General features: G+C 38.5%; 1 protein-coding gene across 1 annotated transcript in view; it reads right to left on the reverse strand.

The window, feature by feature from the left end:
• RFTN1 (raftlin, lipid raft linker 1) overlaps positions 1 to 15,356 on the reverse strand; it is a 102,893-nt gene that overhangs the window by 16,443 nt on the left and 71,094 nt on the right. Inside the window, exons 5-7 of the mRNA XM_017835495.1 lie at positions 13,891 to 14,314; positions 9,159 to 9,362; positions 1,753 to 1,868 (exon numbers count right to left, since the gene is read on the reverse strand). Of these exons, the coding sequence (XP_017690984.1) occupies positions 1,753 to 1,868; positions 9,159 to 9,362; positions 13,891 to 14,314 (744 nt within the window). The remainder of the gene's footprint in view (positions 1 to 1,752; positions 1,869 to 9,158; positions 9,363 to 13,890; positions 14,315 to 15,356) is intronic.

Below are 15,356 nucleotides of genomic sequence, written 5' to 3' on the forward strand. Positions count from 1 at the left end.
CTATAAGTGACAGCTAAGGAAAAGTAATATATATTAGGTCAATCATGCAGGATACCTGCCCCGAATATTTTGTGTACTTCCTCTCAGCACATCTGGTTTAGTTTCTACTGAAAGAAATCCAGTTTGTACAGATCTGCTGCATAAATAATTATCTGAATTATCTCCTTTTTGCTTGCTTTGCACCTGGCCCTGACTTGTGCCGTGTGGCAGTCCTTAGCTCTTGTACTGAAAGAGATGGCAAACAATTCTTGTTACATGTTTCCCATGATTTAGGAAGTCTCTACCTATTCCATTCCCTGGAACTCTTCTCTTTTCCAGGCTGAAACGACACACCCATGAAAAGTCTTCCTAATATGGAAGCTGTCTGTATCATGGATTATCCCCACTGCTCTTCTCTGAAAAATTACAGTGCTAACACAACCTTCTGAAACAAGGTGCTGTCAAACACAGCTTACACAGTAGTATGTAGTAGTATATGTTTGCTGTTTCACCCTCTATTCATTTCCTAACAGTTTTAAACATATGGTTAACATTAATGCTTCTTAACATTTGCCTTCTTGATCAGCCCTGACCTAATGCACTCATGGAACCATCTGTCATTATCTCAAAACCTTGTTCCTGAGTGGCAACACCATAATTTGACCCTAAAAATGAAAAAGAATTTACAGTCAAGTCTGTCATGACTAACATTTAATGCAATATAGGAATCATTTTTTCAGATGCCCCTCAGCAACAAGAAAAGCTGCTATTAACGTATTATACTGTTCTACAAGTTGTTTCTAGCTGTTACTATATGGCCATTTCTTGCTACACTGCAAAGTCATTATCTACTAACAAAAGTCTTAATCCTAGTCTCCTGGAATTTTACACACTTAATCTAGCATCTGTCCCATTTTCCTTTAATCCAGTCTTATGGCATGTGTATGCCAAAAGGATGGATTGTCTGTCTCAGGATTTTACACCATTTACAGTATATTCCAAGTGATAACATCAGGTATTGCCTTTACAGATACATAATATCTATTTTTAGTAGACAATTAATAAAATAAAAAAAAATAAAAACCTTCTAAGAGTTACACAACTTCTTCTTTTCCTCCATGTTCTTTTTGCTTCAAGTCACAAAGAATTTAAGCCCAGGTTTTCAAATATCTATCTGTGTATCAAATTTGTGGTGGGAGATCGCTACTGACCAATCTGGTCTAAACAATGTTTCTACTGATCTGAGTGGGCACTTGGATCCGTAGAAAGCCAAGCCATGACAAACGTGGTTTGTTTATAGGGACCTATCCAAAATGCACAGTTCTTTCAGCGTAAGAAGGAGGTCAGACAGAAACCAAGGCAGTTATCTGTGCACTCCTGCTGCAGCTCAGCCTACCTAAAGGGCTGCCTTCTTTAGAACTGCAATGCTACAGTGACTGGTGTGATCATGTTGCCCTGGCAACCAATGGAGATGCTCTTTACAGATCTAGCAGACATCTGTAATTTTGGGACAGATAGCCCTGAGTTTCATTGCTCACCATTGCTGACATTTCCTGTCCCCCCCAGTAAAGCATGAAGATTATCAAAATCGGAAGTGCACTGTACAAAACTAAAGTGTGGTTAACTGGCATTACTGCTATGTTCCATCCCTTTACCTCAGTTGCCTGTCTGATACTGTTGGAGCACAGATCAGCACATGAGAGTCTGCCACGCAGTCTTAGAGTGTTTTGACTTAAAAAAAAAAAAATCAAAGAAGAAAGATTGTACACATACCTTCAAGACAGTCCACTGCTCTACCACAATTGCATCATAGCCCTGCATGGTTTTACTGTCTTCCACAGGAACATCTTCAAAGAGAAATACTCCATCCATTGTCCCGTGTAAAGACTCTGTGAAAACACAGGATTGATTTTAAGCTTTATGGAAGGTATTCCTTGTGTAGTGAGGCATCTGAATTTATTAATAACATATTCTTCCAAGATGTTACTAAAAAGTTCACAGACATTCTCTAATAGTCCAGTTCTATTAACCTTTAGCAGTTTTTAAGAGCAATACTACTCCCTAACAGCAAACCTTGCTGTCCACTCTGTTATTCCACTGTTTGTCACCAAAACCCACAGCTCTCCCATACTGAGCAGGCAAAATTAATTCAGTCCTCAGTTTAGCAGTACTGCTCACCTACTTGAAGTTATAAATGCACTAAACACCATGTATTAAGTCAGTGTGTTATTTTCAAGGGTTGTTCAAAGTATACTGATTTGTATTTATGATATTTATTATATATATGACTATATCTATTCATTCACAGAAGTCAGAACCCTGCACATGGATCAGCCACTGCATCTCAGTGAGCTAAATGGACTAAGGATGATCTGGCATATCTGAACAGTGTGAAAGAAAAGATACATTCATAACTATTTAATCAATTTATGAAGGCATTTTGACCATCTGGTTTAGTGCTTCTCTATTCTCATTTGCATTCCCAACACATTCAGCCTTTTTTCAGATAACACATACCACTAAAGTTACTCAAGCAGCACTTTCTCCTTCAACTTAACTGAATAGTCCATAATCAGCTCCCATACGCAAGAACTCACGTTTCGTCAGCTCCGTGATGTAACAGAATCAGAATAACTGAAAAAACGCACTTACTTTTCTTTGTTAAAATAAGCTAATTGATGAAGCAACAGAATTATATTTAGAAAAGCTGTAAATAAGAAGGACTGTATTATTTATAAACAGAGAAAACTCTTCTCACGTTGCCACAAAGCATCTTTTTCAGCCTTTCTAGTATGAATAATATATTTACCCTGTATGACTGATTATAAAGACCTTGCTTATGCCTTCCCCAGGTTTTGTCTTTTGAATGATAATTTCCTTACATTCTTAGGAAAATTATGTTCCTTGCACTGGTAGGATACATGTTTTTGAAATGCAGTCACACATGCCAAAAGGACAGATTCCTGAACTGATAGGAATCTTCTGGATAAGCCTGCTTAGGTGTTTCATCGGGTCCTCCTGATTTCCTGGTGGATGTTATGAGGTCAAGAAATGCCAGCAGGAAAGCACTGCTGCCTCCAAGGGAAAACATACATCAAACTCAGAAACGATTTTCACAAAAGAGGCAATGAAGAGGATTGAGGCTTCTTACCTCTTGCAGACACAACCTCAGTCAACATATTCTGATGTCATTACATGATCTAAATCCAATTTATTATCTGGAAATAACAAATTTGTTGTGGGCAAAGCCCACAGCTGACCAGATTCCTACATTTGGAGGAATAGTCTACACACACACACTGTAGCAAGACTCTTGCTGCAGGTGTCAAGCCCCCCTGCTTCTACTTGCACTGTCCCTACTCTCTCTTGCTGCCGTTGCAGTCAAGTCATTAAGTTGCAAGTGAGGAGATGCAAATACTTGTCTCTAAATTAACACAGCATATTTATTTGTAGTTCAGTTGTGAAGGAAAAAAGTTGTAAACCAATTACTAGAGATTCTCCTTGAGATTGTGTTTGGAGACTGAAAGAAGAAAAACACTCTGTCTACTTTCACACTGCCTTTGCAGGCAGGTTTCCTGCAACTCTATTTAGAATAAAGAGAGACGAAGACTCCTCACCACTACAGCAAGCCAGTATTACACATTGTTCCAAGGAGGATGAGCTGGACTACAAAGCAGTAACTCCTGTCATACAGGCAGATTTCTCATCCAAGTAAAGAGAACAGATATTTTTGTTGTGAAATAACAGGCCAGATCACCAAGAAGCTGGGTTACAGGTCTGAAAACACAGGCAGAGCAAGCTTGCTATGGGTACAAGCTTTAATTACCATATTCCATTCAAAAAAGGCACTTTTTTGAATGAAAACTAGACCTGACATTGCAAAGAGGGAACTTCTGTGCAGTGTATCACATTCCAACACCCAAACCCATACCCAAATCTATTTCAGGATGCACAATGTACAAAAAACCCTTTCATTTCCAAAGCAGGGATGACAGGACAGCATCTAAGACTGAAAGCAGAAACCCATAGATCCCTACTAGACACAGACATCCAGATCTTGCCAGGGGGAGCTTTATACGGCACCAGTGCACTGCTCCTGTGTTGTGAATTCTCTTAATGAAATTCGGTGTCACACTGTTGGCACAACTGCAGCTTGAGCTCACCCCACGCATTTGCCAGCTAATTAATAAGCGATCAAAACACAATCAGCATGTGTGTGTTTACACTCCCTCATAAATCATCCTTTGTGGTTTATTCTGCTGCACATTCCACTCATGCAATTCACAGCTTCCACATATGTGAATATCACGGCACATATGTAACGTTTTAGAAACTAATAGCTGAGTTTGTGAGACCCTACAGGCAGCAGACACTTCCACTGTGACAGTGCTGGGTTTATGGTTGGACTCAGGATTTTAAAAGTCTTTTCCAACCTAAGTGATTCTGTGACTTTGCTTTCTTGTTGGATGTACAGTGATTACTCTTGAAGGTTACATCCATCAATCCTGCAATCCATGGATTTTTTTTTTATTTTTTTTTTTTTGCTAGGAAAGAAACCTGTAGAAAATAAGAAGACTGTGAGGGAGGAACCGATGAGGGAGAGACAGCTGCTGTAAATGTAAAGAGTACTGTCTGTTCAACAGAGTGATGCTGGTAAAAAACTCTATAAAAGAAACTGGTTGATGATGCTCAAGATTTTCCCTCTTAACCATAAGCAACCTCCTCTCTACTTGTCGTGCCACAGTGTTTTAAACTTTCATGCCATGAAGCACACCTTCCAATTCTCACACCTTGGCTGTACAACTTCCCTTTTACAGGCTATCTACTACTCTGGAGAGAAAAGGGGAGGTAAAGAAAACAATAATTGGATCATTAAGTCCTTTGCATGTGAAGCATTTGGGATGCAGAGAATAATTGGGGGAAAGGAAAAAGCAGCAGAAAGTAAGTTAACAGAGTCATATTTTGGAGAAAAGGCATGCATAACCCACACTATGCTGTCAGGATCAGCAGGAATATCAGGGAAACTTAACACAAAGGTGTGGAAAGACACGAAGATGGACAGATGCACTGAGTCTGCCTGTAGTATTTTATCACACAGGTACTCTAGATCTAAAAGCAACTTCAGTCTATACACACATGTTCTAGAGCTGCCCCACTAGGTAAGGTGCACATGATCTAACAGTTTTATAGAATCATAGAATAATTCAGGTGGATGGGGACCTCAGGAGGTCTACAGTCCAACCTCCTTCTCAAAGACTAAGGCAAAGGAAGCACCAAGTATCAGTCTTATCTAGATGTATCTTATCTCTTTTGCATATCCTGATGTAGGATGAGGTGGATTGTAACACAAATCCTACTGACTGTATAGGTCTAGGCCTAGATCCCCATTGATTATAATGGCACTTTGGGGTGACAACTCATACACAGATACCTGCAGGACAGATGCCTATATTTATTCAGCAGAAGGTTACCCAACCTGTCTACAAAGATCAGCCATCTAAAGCTTTAAATAGTGAGTTGGTTTTTCCAGTTTCCACTGTTTCTCATGCAAGGTATTTCCTGATTCTGATGCAGCTGTATTCTCTTTTGGTAATCTCTTTTTTAACAAGATTTAGCTCCTGAAACTTCGCTTAAGTTAAAAAAGTCCTTAGGACTTTCAAATTCTAGTTCATTTGCAATAGGGCAGTAAGGAACGCCAATAAACCAAAGCATTTTGACTTACTTTGCCATTTGTAGTATCATTTCTCAATCTCTAATCTTGAACTTCACTCTTTCTTGAAGAAAAGGCTCCAAAAATAAAGGTTGCAATCACTGTCCTTCTTCTGAAAATGTTCCATTACCACTGCATTTTTTATTAAGGCATCCTACTGTGTGCAAAAAGCTATTTTCACTGGCTTGTATAAATATTTGATGTAGCTCGGTTGACAAAAAGCTATTTTGATGTTCTTGCTTCTGATTTCCAAGAAGTATATGGGGAAAGATTACTTACTTTACCATGACAGCTGTCCTAGTGGGTGACAATTTCCCCCTTGTTGTCTTTAAACTACAAATTCCCCTTACCTAGGAAACTAACCTTCAGGCTGCTGTTGCTCTCAATGAGGAAAAAACTAGCTCTCTGTGGCTTTATGTGGCAAGTGACCTGACTGTTGGCCTTTGCTTCAGATTTGCATTCCTCCCTCCTTCTGAATCTCTTCACCTTCAGTACACGCAGAGAAAATAATTCCATATGGACGACAGCAATCCCAGGCACTTCAGTGGCTAAGGTGACGATAATCGGTCAAACGCATCACTGGTTCATCTTTGTCGGAGGCAGTGTAACAGAGACCATCAATCTGGCCCTCTTAAAAACCTGACTACTCTCCCCTGCCAAGCAACTCACGTTTTCTTTCATTTGCTTTGTGTTTAAGTACTGTCAATGTTTCCCGGTTGGTTGGCTGGCTTTTTCTAAGTTTGAAAGGCAGAAAATTCACAGACAGGATAGTGAAACAAATACAAGAATGCCGGGTATTTAAAGACATTCAAAACAACTAAAGACGAATAGGCTTGTGATTACTCTGTTAAGGTATCAAAATACAACCTTGAAGAGGTTTGACTCTTCCTGCCTTCTCACACTGCTGATTGGAGACTTGCAGTCACAGGAAAGGAGACCCCACCTGCTACTTCCTTTCCATTTGGCAATAATCTGTAGCTTGCTGCTACAATCTCCACTTCTCACTAGAAGAGGGCAAGGGTGAATTCCTATGATCACTTTAGATCATTAGATCATTAGGACCCCAGATCATTACATCTGGGACTACAGGCAGGATAACCAATTACAGTCGGATGAAAAACACCATCAAGTAACTGAACTGCAAATTTAAATAAATAACTGTTATCTGTCAGCATAAGAACATTCAAGAACCAAGCATACTGCTGTTTCTGACTTACTAGCAAAATGTGAATACATTTAATATATGATGTAACTCTTTATGGTTTACATATTGTGATTTGTAATTGTGTTATATTTCTGTTTATAATTATCTGCTACAATAAGCAAAAAGAAACTATTGTTATCAGTGAACTTTAAAACTCTTTTAAAGACTAATTATTAAACTGTTAGCAGAAGGAAGAAACAGATTTATGACTGCTGACAATCTGGAAATCTTCACTTCATTGGGTATTCCAAGGACAAGGGGGAAAAGAAGAAGATAATAACCCTGCTTGTAAGTCTAATAAGCAAAATAATGAATTCATACTTTAAGCCAAAAAGAAAATCAGCCCCCAGAACAAAGAAATGTGATATAACCAATTAAAGTATGCCGATATTACCTTAATTTGGAAGAGGATTAATCAGTGAATAAGACTAGCTATGAAGAGCAAGATAGGCTGCAAGGAGCTGAGAAGCCCTCAGCCCCCACTTCTTCCCTCCTCCTTACCCTGCGTTGTTTCATACTGATTGGCATATGAATGAAAAAGGTATTCCATTTCTCTGCAGCATAACAAAAAATTAGGATTTAAATGATAAAACATTTAACTGCAACTGATAGTAACTCACAGATGTTCTTAGTAATGTTCTTCTAATAGCATAATACACTTTCAGAAACCTTGTTCCAGCTTTTTGATTTTGAAACCTGTTCTTCTTGTAACTGTAAAACGCTAACAAAAATGTTTACTAATCTTTCACCTTCCATCTCTAATCTGACTTAATCCTGAATCTGTCCACTTCTACATAATTTGTTGTCCTGTTTGCACTGAAACTTTAGTGTCATCATTCAAGCCTACTTCATCTATGTTCACAGGCAGTTATCCAGCAATCCTCATTCTGGTATCCAAGTACATTAACTCCCCCCAGGCCTCCGTTATGTAAATGAACTCCAGAAGTTTAAATAACTGAAAAAATGCTGTGTTTAAATCATTTTAGAGTTCACTGATAAGCAGATTTTATTTAAAAAAACACATTGAGCCTGATAGAGTCAATTAGGTTTGCCTCTGTGAGTCGCAATTTATATACAGAAAGTAAATGACCATTTGTTTTTAAGCAAGTTAACTAGCAATTACAAGGCTTTCCAGGAAGCTGTGTGAAAGCATTCCATCAGCTGAACTTTAGCCCTTCCTTTTTTTGATACTTGTTTGTAAAATGAAAAATTAGGATTGCCTGTTAATTTCCTGATTGACTTTTACCAGAACTGACTCATATTACTGTGTTTTATCGTGGGTCCTGAAATTCTGACCAGCAGCAAAATGGGAATAAGATACTTAGAAGCAGTTCCCCTATAATTTTGAAGCACAAATCTTAGTAGCAATGTCCAAGCTCTGAGTTACCACACTCCTTTTGAAGAATGCAAAACAAACCAAAATTAGGTGAAAGATTCAGTCATAAGCACTTTAACCATGAAGTATACCAGTCACGTAATTTTCCAGTAAAATTAATCCAGTTGTAACTTTAACATTTTTGTGTTTAAGTACTTCTCTTCAGTTGTTCTCATGGTTCCTTGATTATGTCTCTTGGATCCCTACTATGCACCAAAGTCTGTCTTTGTACAGCAGGCTTATCTTCAAAGCCATGGTGGCCACAAATATAGTACAGACTGGCTACAAGTATTAGGCTGGACTTAGTGCCACATTTTCACAACATGCAAAAATCTGGGGGGTTTTAATCCTTTTATATTAAGACCAACATTTATACATCACTCTAGCTAGGATAAAACAAAAATAGGAGACAATTTCGTAAAACATGGTGCCATCAGGGTAGAAAGGGCCTCTGCAAGAACTGGGAGTAACTGACCACTTGCTGGCCAGATAAAACTCAAGAGTCCTTACGCTGACCTGAAATCAGATCCAGATGCAGTGTGTGGCCAGACAGCTAAGAGGAAAGTCACTCTTCTATTTATGTCATCTGCTTTACAATCTTATTAGTTTAATTCACTTTACTTGCTACTGTTTATTAACTCTCTATATTTCCACAATTACAAGATCATCTCTACTATTGTATTATAAAATACAAGATCTGTTTTCCTTATTCAAATGCCAAAATATTTTCTGTGCTTTCATTCCATTTCACTGAAAGAGGCTGATCTAAAACAAATCTTCCCCAGGACTATATTAAAGCATCTCCCAAATATCTTCTCTTCAAAGATAATGACCTCTATTAGAGGAAAAGGAAAATAATTACAGCATAATGCTTACTGTAATTTCCATACCATTTACCATTCCAAGGCTGAAGATGCCGTTTACCAATGAGCCTCCTTTCCTGAAGTGATCTGTCATGTGCTCCAGCCAATTTGCTTCTAAGCTGTTGACAGTCTGCCCATTCCTGGAGATCCTCATAGGGATAGTCACTGTATAATACTGGCTGCACTTTTGTGGGGTTTTTGGCTTGTTGAAGAGAGCGAAGATCTCTGCTTCTACCAAAGAGTAAAAAAAGTGGAGTAATGCAACAACCGTATCATAAAATTTCAGCTGAAACAATATAACCCACTGTTTGCCCTTGCCTAATCACACTGTGCAACTGCAAAAAATTCTTTGAGGTGAGGTTATCTCCTTAATACATTTTTGCAGTAGGGTCCCAAAACCTAATACAGTATTTTGTTTGCTGTTATAGTATTTGTTACTCATAATGGATTCGCTGTTGATAATAAAACATTTAGAGACAGTAATACCTGAGTACTAATGCAACACTCCCCTACGGGAGCTATCAGTCCAAATACGAAATCTTACTGCAAATTTAGGAGGAATTGCAGTCCGTAAATCATAGCCATTAAAGTATTAAATAGCCTGGGTTTGGTAACACCATGTCATGGAATAAGCCAACAGCAGTCTCATCTCAAGAAAATGCAATTAATCATTCACACAGAGACTATGCTAGCTGGTTCACTGATTTACTCTGGGTCTGAGCCAAGGTGTGACATTGACACAACAGCAAATGAAATTTAAAAGTGGAATTGTGAAGGGTCTCACAAATGAGAACATCTTCTACACTCCGCTCTAGTATATCATACAAACAGTTACTGTAGGCAAAAGAGTCATTGCTGACAGCAAAGCTGAGCTTTCACAGCCCTAAAGTGAAATCAAGTTTAAATGCAGATACTCCTTCTCAGAAGGGTACAACTGTCAATAAAATAACTAATAAAAAATTGGGCACATTATTACTTATTACTTATTACTGGACAAGGAAATAAATGGTAAAACTTCTATTGACTTCCAAATACCAAAAATTCTCTCAAAATATATTAATATAAAAGGTAAAGACATTATAAGAAATTCCTTCATTCAATAAGCTCCTCTTGTTTCCAAGCTATTATAGTCTAACCTCAAGTAAAAGTAAAGAAAGAGATGTCAAGACAAAGGTTACAACTGCTCTCTAACAAACGTCACTGAGCAAGAAGCAGTGTGTAAATTGAAAAAGATACCAGAAGGGAGATGCTCAGAAACAGGCTGGCAGCACTTGAAGAGAAGAGCTGAAAGCTCACGATGCAACCAACAAGAAAAGAGATCTAAGGATCACAGACATAAACCATAACTCAAACAGAGTAAAAAGGAATAAATGTTAATGTGACTCCTCTTGCTGTTTACCACTTGTTTAGAAAGAAATTATGATAATCCCAACTCAGAAGAGCACACACAGAAAGCTCCTCTGATTGTTTTGATTCTGACCCCCAGAACAGACTCATGTTGTAAAGGGAGATTTTCCTTTTGTGTATTAAGACACTAATACAAGAAGCTTGACATGACCCGACAACGTGCGCTCACAGCCCTGAGAGCCAACCCTATCCTGGACTGCATCCAAAGCAGAGTGGCCAGCAGGTCGAGGGAGGGGATTCTGCCCCTCTACTCCACTATGGTGAGACCCCACCTGGAGTGCTGAATCCAGCTCTGGGGTCCCCAGTACAGGGAAGGCATGGACCTGTTGGAGTGAGCCCAGAGGAGGACCACCAAGGTGATTATGGGGATGAGGTACCTCTCCTATAAGGAAAGGCTCAGAGAGTTGGGGCTGTTCAGCCTGGAGAAGAGAAAGCTCTGGGGAGACCTTAGAGCACCTTCCAGTACCTAAAGGGGCCTACAGGAGAGCTGGAGAGGGACTTTTTACGTGGGAATGGAGTGATAGGACAAGCAATGATGGTTTTAAACTCAGAGAGGGCAGAGTTAGATTAGATATTAGGAAGAAATTCTTCACGGCAAAGGTGATGAGGCATTGGAACAGGCTGCTCAAGGAAGTTGCGGCTGCCCCATCCCTGGAAGTTGGATGGGTCCCTGGGCAACCTGATCTACTAGAAGGTGTCCCTGCCTATGGCAGGGGCTTGAAAATATATGATAAAGTCCCTTCCAATCCAAACTATTCCATGATTACACTAACAACAGCAAATCATGGAACTGAAAATCTGTAGGGAGATGGTAGGTTGGATTTGACACTGGGTTGTTACCAACATGCATTTAAAACGTGTGGGAGTCTTTCCGTGTCGACTTGGTTTGTCACTGCATAATACACCAGTCTAACCCAAGTCACTACTGACAACAGTTTTCACCTGAAAATCTGAATCCTGAATCCTCCAGCATGGACAAAGACACCTTCAGGTGCTTCTAGGTAACACAGCACTTTTGGACATACTGTTGGAATATCTGTGCCTTGCTCACAGGCAAATATTTTTCAACATGCTTTGAAGAGCCCTTTAGTAACAGGGAAAGAGAATGAGCACTACAAAACATTCAGGAATAAAGTGAAGAAGCATAAAAATAACATTTAAAAATGTTAATTAAAAAACCAAAAATTAAGAACAAATTTAAGATCCCACAAATACTAAGAAATATTAACTTTTTTCCTGAAGTTTCACGTAGAGAAGAAGGAGTTTACGAGTGGTAACCTCCTACGGAACACGTAGGGAAAAAAAAAGCAAACCACCACCTGATGCTTTCAATCTTCACATTCCCAAGGAAGGATGGAGAACTCGTGCCAAAAGCTGAAATACATTTTCCATGGGAGGAAAAGGGAGTGCTGTAATAACAAAAATTCATGCAAGAGTAATAAAGAAATCAGCAATGTTGTACAAGATTTGGGAAAATCCTATTGTAGATGAGCTGTCACATAAAACTGCCTTCTCAGACCTTCAGTCTTGGAAATTATTTGCATAACTCACCAATTAAAAAAATAAATGAAAAATAAACAAAGCCAAAAAGCACACACAGAAAGAAAGATAATTGAGAAAACTAAATGCATTTTTAAAATAAACCCTCTTATCTGGCAAATCAGCCACTGCAATAAAATCCTGGTGTGTTCCAGACAAAAGCTGGAAAAACTGAAAGTAATCCTCTTCACATTATGTAGAAATACAGCGAACATGGTCACTTGTAGCAAAAGAATTTCAATGTTCAGTATGGAGAAGAACAGCATGAAAAAGATGATTAAAATTCCTAAGTTAACTCTCATAGCATATATAAAAAAAGAACTGGTCTGATTAGACTTGGAGATAACTAATTTTTAACTATAAAACTAAGAGAGGTTTTTATGTGTAAGATTCTAGTGTTGTGATGACCAACTCTTAAGGGTGTAAACCAGAAGAAATTGTTCAAACAATAGCTGTGTTTTTACCAAATCTGGGTGCCCCCTTGCCCAACAAAAACTGAAGAAAGTATGGTGAAAGGTTACTAGAGCATGATCCAAATTTGATGGTGAAAAGCTGATTACACCAAACCGCACCGGAAACCAAGACAATAGTCCAAGGAGAGTACAACGCAAAGTCATTCTTGGTCCTACACACACAATTCCCACAGGGGTAGAATTGTTTGACTGAATCTATGTAAGACTTAAAGAATAGGGATAAATTAAAGTCAAGGACAGTACCAGCTTCAGAAATTCCATCTACATTCCCCTTGAAGAGATTTGTAGCTCACAAGAAAATTAAGGAAAACGTAAGAGAAATAGGTGTAAACATGGTTTTCTTGCATTTAAACAAATATAGGAAAGAAAAGTATTTTGAGGTTTAAACTGGAAATGAGGAAAGAATCTTTTTTCGATTCCTTTTAATTTTCTAAATTACTCTGGTCTACATCTTGTTTTGAACTACAGTTCTTGCTACAGAAGTAACCCCTGAGCATCAAACACCTTATGGAAGTTATTTTGGGACCTCAGATGAGACTTGTGGTCTTTGATGGCATTAAATGACATTTAAAAAGTGGAAAGCATGCCTGAGGAGAATATTATGTCAAAGAAATGAGAGAAAAAAACCCAGTATATGGAGAAAAATCTTAAAAAGAAAAAAAAAAAGGAGAGAAAGAATTGGAAGGCAAATTATTAGGAGCCCCATTACCAAGATGATCTTTATTATGAATTAGCAAATGTAAGTTATTAACAAAAATAACTGCTGATTTCCAGTAATTACAATTCTGACTGTAGCACTGACCCCCAGCCTGACGATAGAATACTAGGAGACTTCAGGGTCCAGATCACATATATTCCTGCTGTTCCTGACATGGTTTAATTCCAGCTATGTTCACCTGCTACAAAGGGGCTAACTGTGATAAGGCTTTGTGACTTATTCCTTCTATTGCTGCAAAACCTTGTCAGGTAGATTAGCAGGGCTTTTTACTCAAACAGACAAAAAGGACACAAAGATCAAGAGCTCTCAGGGTATAGCAACAAATACAGAGATGAAACAATTCAGCCAAACAGACAAAAATAAGTCTTTACACTCAGGCATACATATGGGCCATAACAAAGCTGCACCTGCTTATATCATCTCTGCCATCTAAGTTATGCTCAGTTGTTGTGAACTGTGTAACCATGCTGAAATCAGGTTAAGTGGCTCATTTGAGACATCTTTTCTTCACTATCACAGTGGTAATGTCCCCCCTGCATCCCCACTCCCTAAAGGAGCTGGGAACATAATCGAGGCAATTTTAACTTGGCTTTTATGTAGGAGAGGTCACTACAATACTTACTGCCAGTAAGTGGTTTTAAACATCGTGCTGGTGTTTCATTCTCTGCTAGTCCATTCATCTTGTCTGCTGCTCCTCTTACACTCAGGTTCGCGTGTTGAAACTGTTCCTCGTTTCCCTTCGCAGACTTGAGATTCAGCTCTTCAGCAGCCTGTCCTTCACCTCTACAGCCCTCTCTGGATGTGGCACATTGGTCAGCACTTTCCTCACTCTGTGTTGAAGTACTGCATCCATTAATGCCATCTATTTTCTCGCCATCCGGTGAAGCATGATCCTCAGGGTAATTTGAAACATTTTTATTATCTTTTGATTGCACAGAGTTGTTACTGGCAGGTGTCAGGGAGGCGCTGACAAGACAGTTCTTTTGGGAATGGTACTGAGGTATAATTCCAACAAATTTCAAGCCTTGACTTGCAGCATCTTGAATCTACAAGTTGAAGAAGATTAGATTTTTAACTGTCAAGCTGTCTTAGCTAAATAGAAACACAGAAAATAACACCCTTCAAGGCAGCAAGCATGTCATTTTGCTACTTTTGTCCACTACCACAAAAAATTGTCATGTTGCATTTACATAAAAAGTTATTCTAAAGAAGCAGAATGAAAAGATCCCTACACCATCTGAAATAATGTGAAAATGGAGGGGGAAAAAAAGGAAAAAAGGGGGGGAAAGAGAGAGAAAATGCCTACATATTTCTTCACAAGAGATAAAAGTATCTGTTTGAAAAGCTTATTTATTACAAATTACTCAAAGTGGTATTTCTTACAAAAAGAATTTTAGTATCATTCTCAATAAGTCAGAGACTTATTATTACATCGTCTGTATTAGGTGTGTGATTATGACATTTATGCAAGGAAAGGATTATTAATTAACTGTGCTATATGCACCATTATAACAACAGTTGTTGTTTGTCCTGTTTTGGATTGAGAAACAAATGGCAGACTTTCACATAATGAGTAAATAAAAGCAAAGCTATATTAATACACCATTTTTGGAAAGATACAGAACTCAGAATAGAAAATGGCATTGTGACATAAGCTAAGAAGAAGGAAGAAAAAGGAAACCAAGAGGCTCTATCACTAATCCTTTACACTTCAGGTAAAGAAGGAAAAGGAAGGAATCAAATCACAAAAGACCCTAAGAAAAAACACATTGGGCTAGTAGTAATGACAGTTAGACAAAGCCAGAATTAACTAACGAAGGTTTGAGATGAAGCAGAAAGAGAAATCTCTTTCAGGCAGACTCAGCACTACGGATGCACCATCCACTCCAGTCACCAGCCTCACACCCCTCAAACCCAGGAGAAGCTGCAGTGCGAGACAGACTTCTGTGAAAACATATGAGTGTCTACTGCTTCATTTATCAAAATCAATCACTGAAATTAAAAGGTTTCCATGTAATGTATACTCTTCGTGTAATGCAAAGTCTAAATACACATATATGTTTCAAAAATAAATGCCTCGAGAATGGA

Source organism: Lepidothrix coronata, unplaced genomic scaffold (assembly GCF_001604755.1).
Source record: "Lepidothrix coronata isolate B3197 unplaced genomic scaffold, Lepidothrix_coronata-1.0 Scaffold258, whole genome shotgun sequence".
Classification (NCBI taxonomy): Eukaryota; Metazoa; Chordata; class Aves; order Passeriformes; family Pipridae; genus Lepidothrix; species Lepidothrix coronata.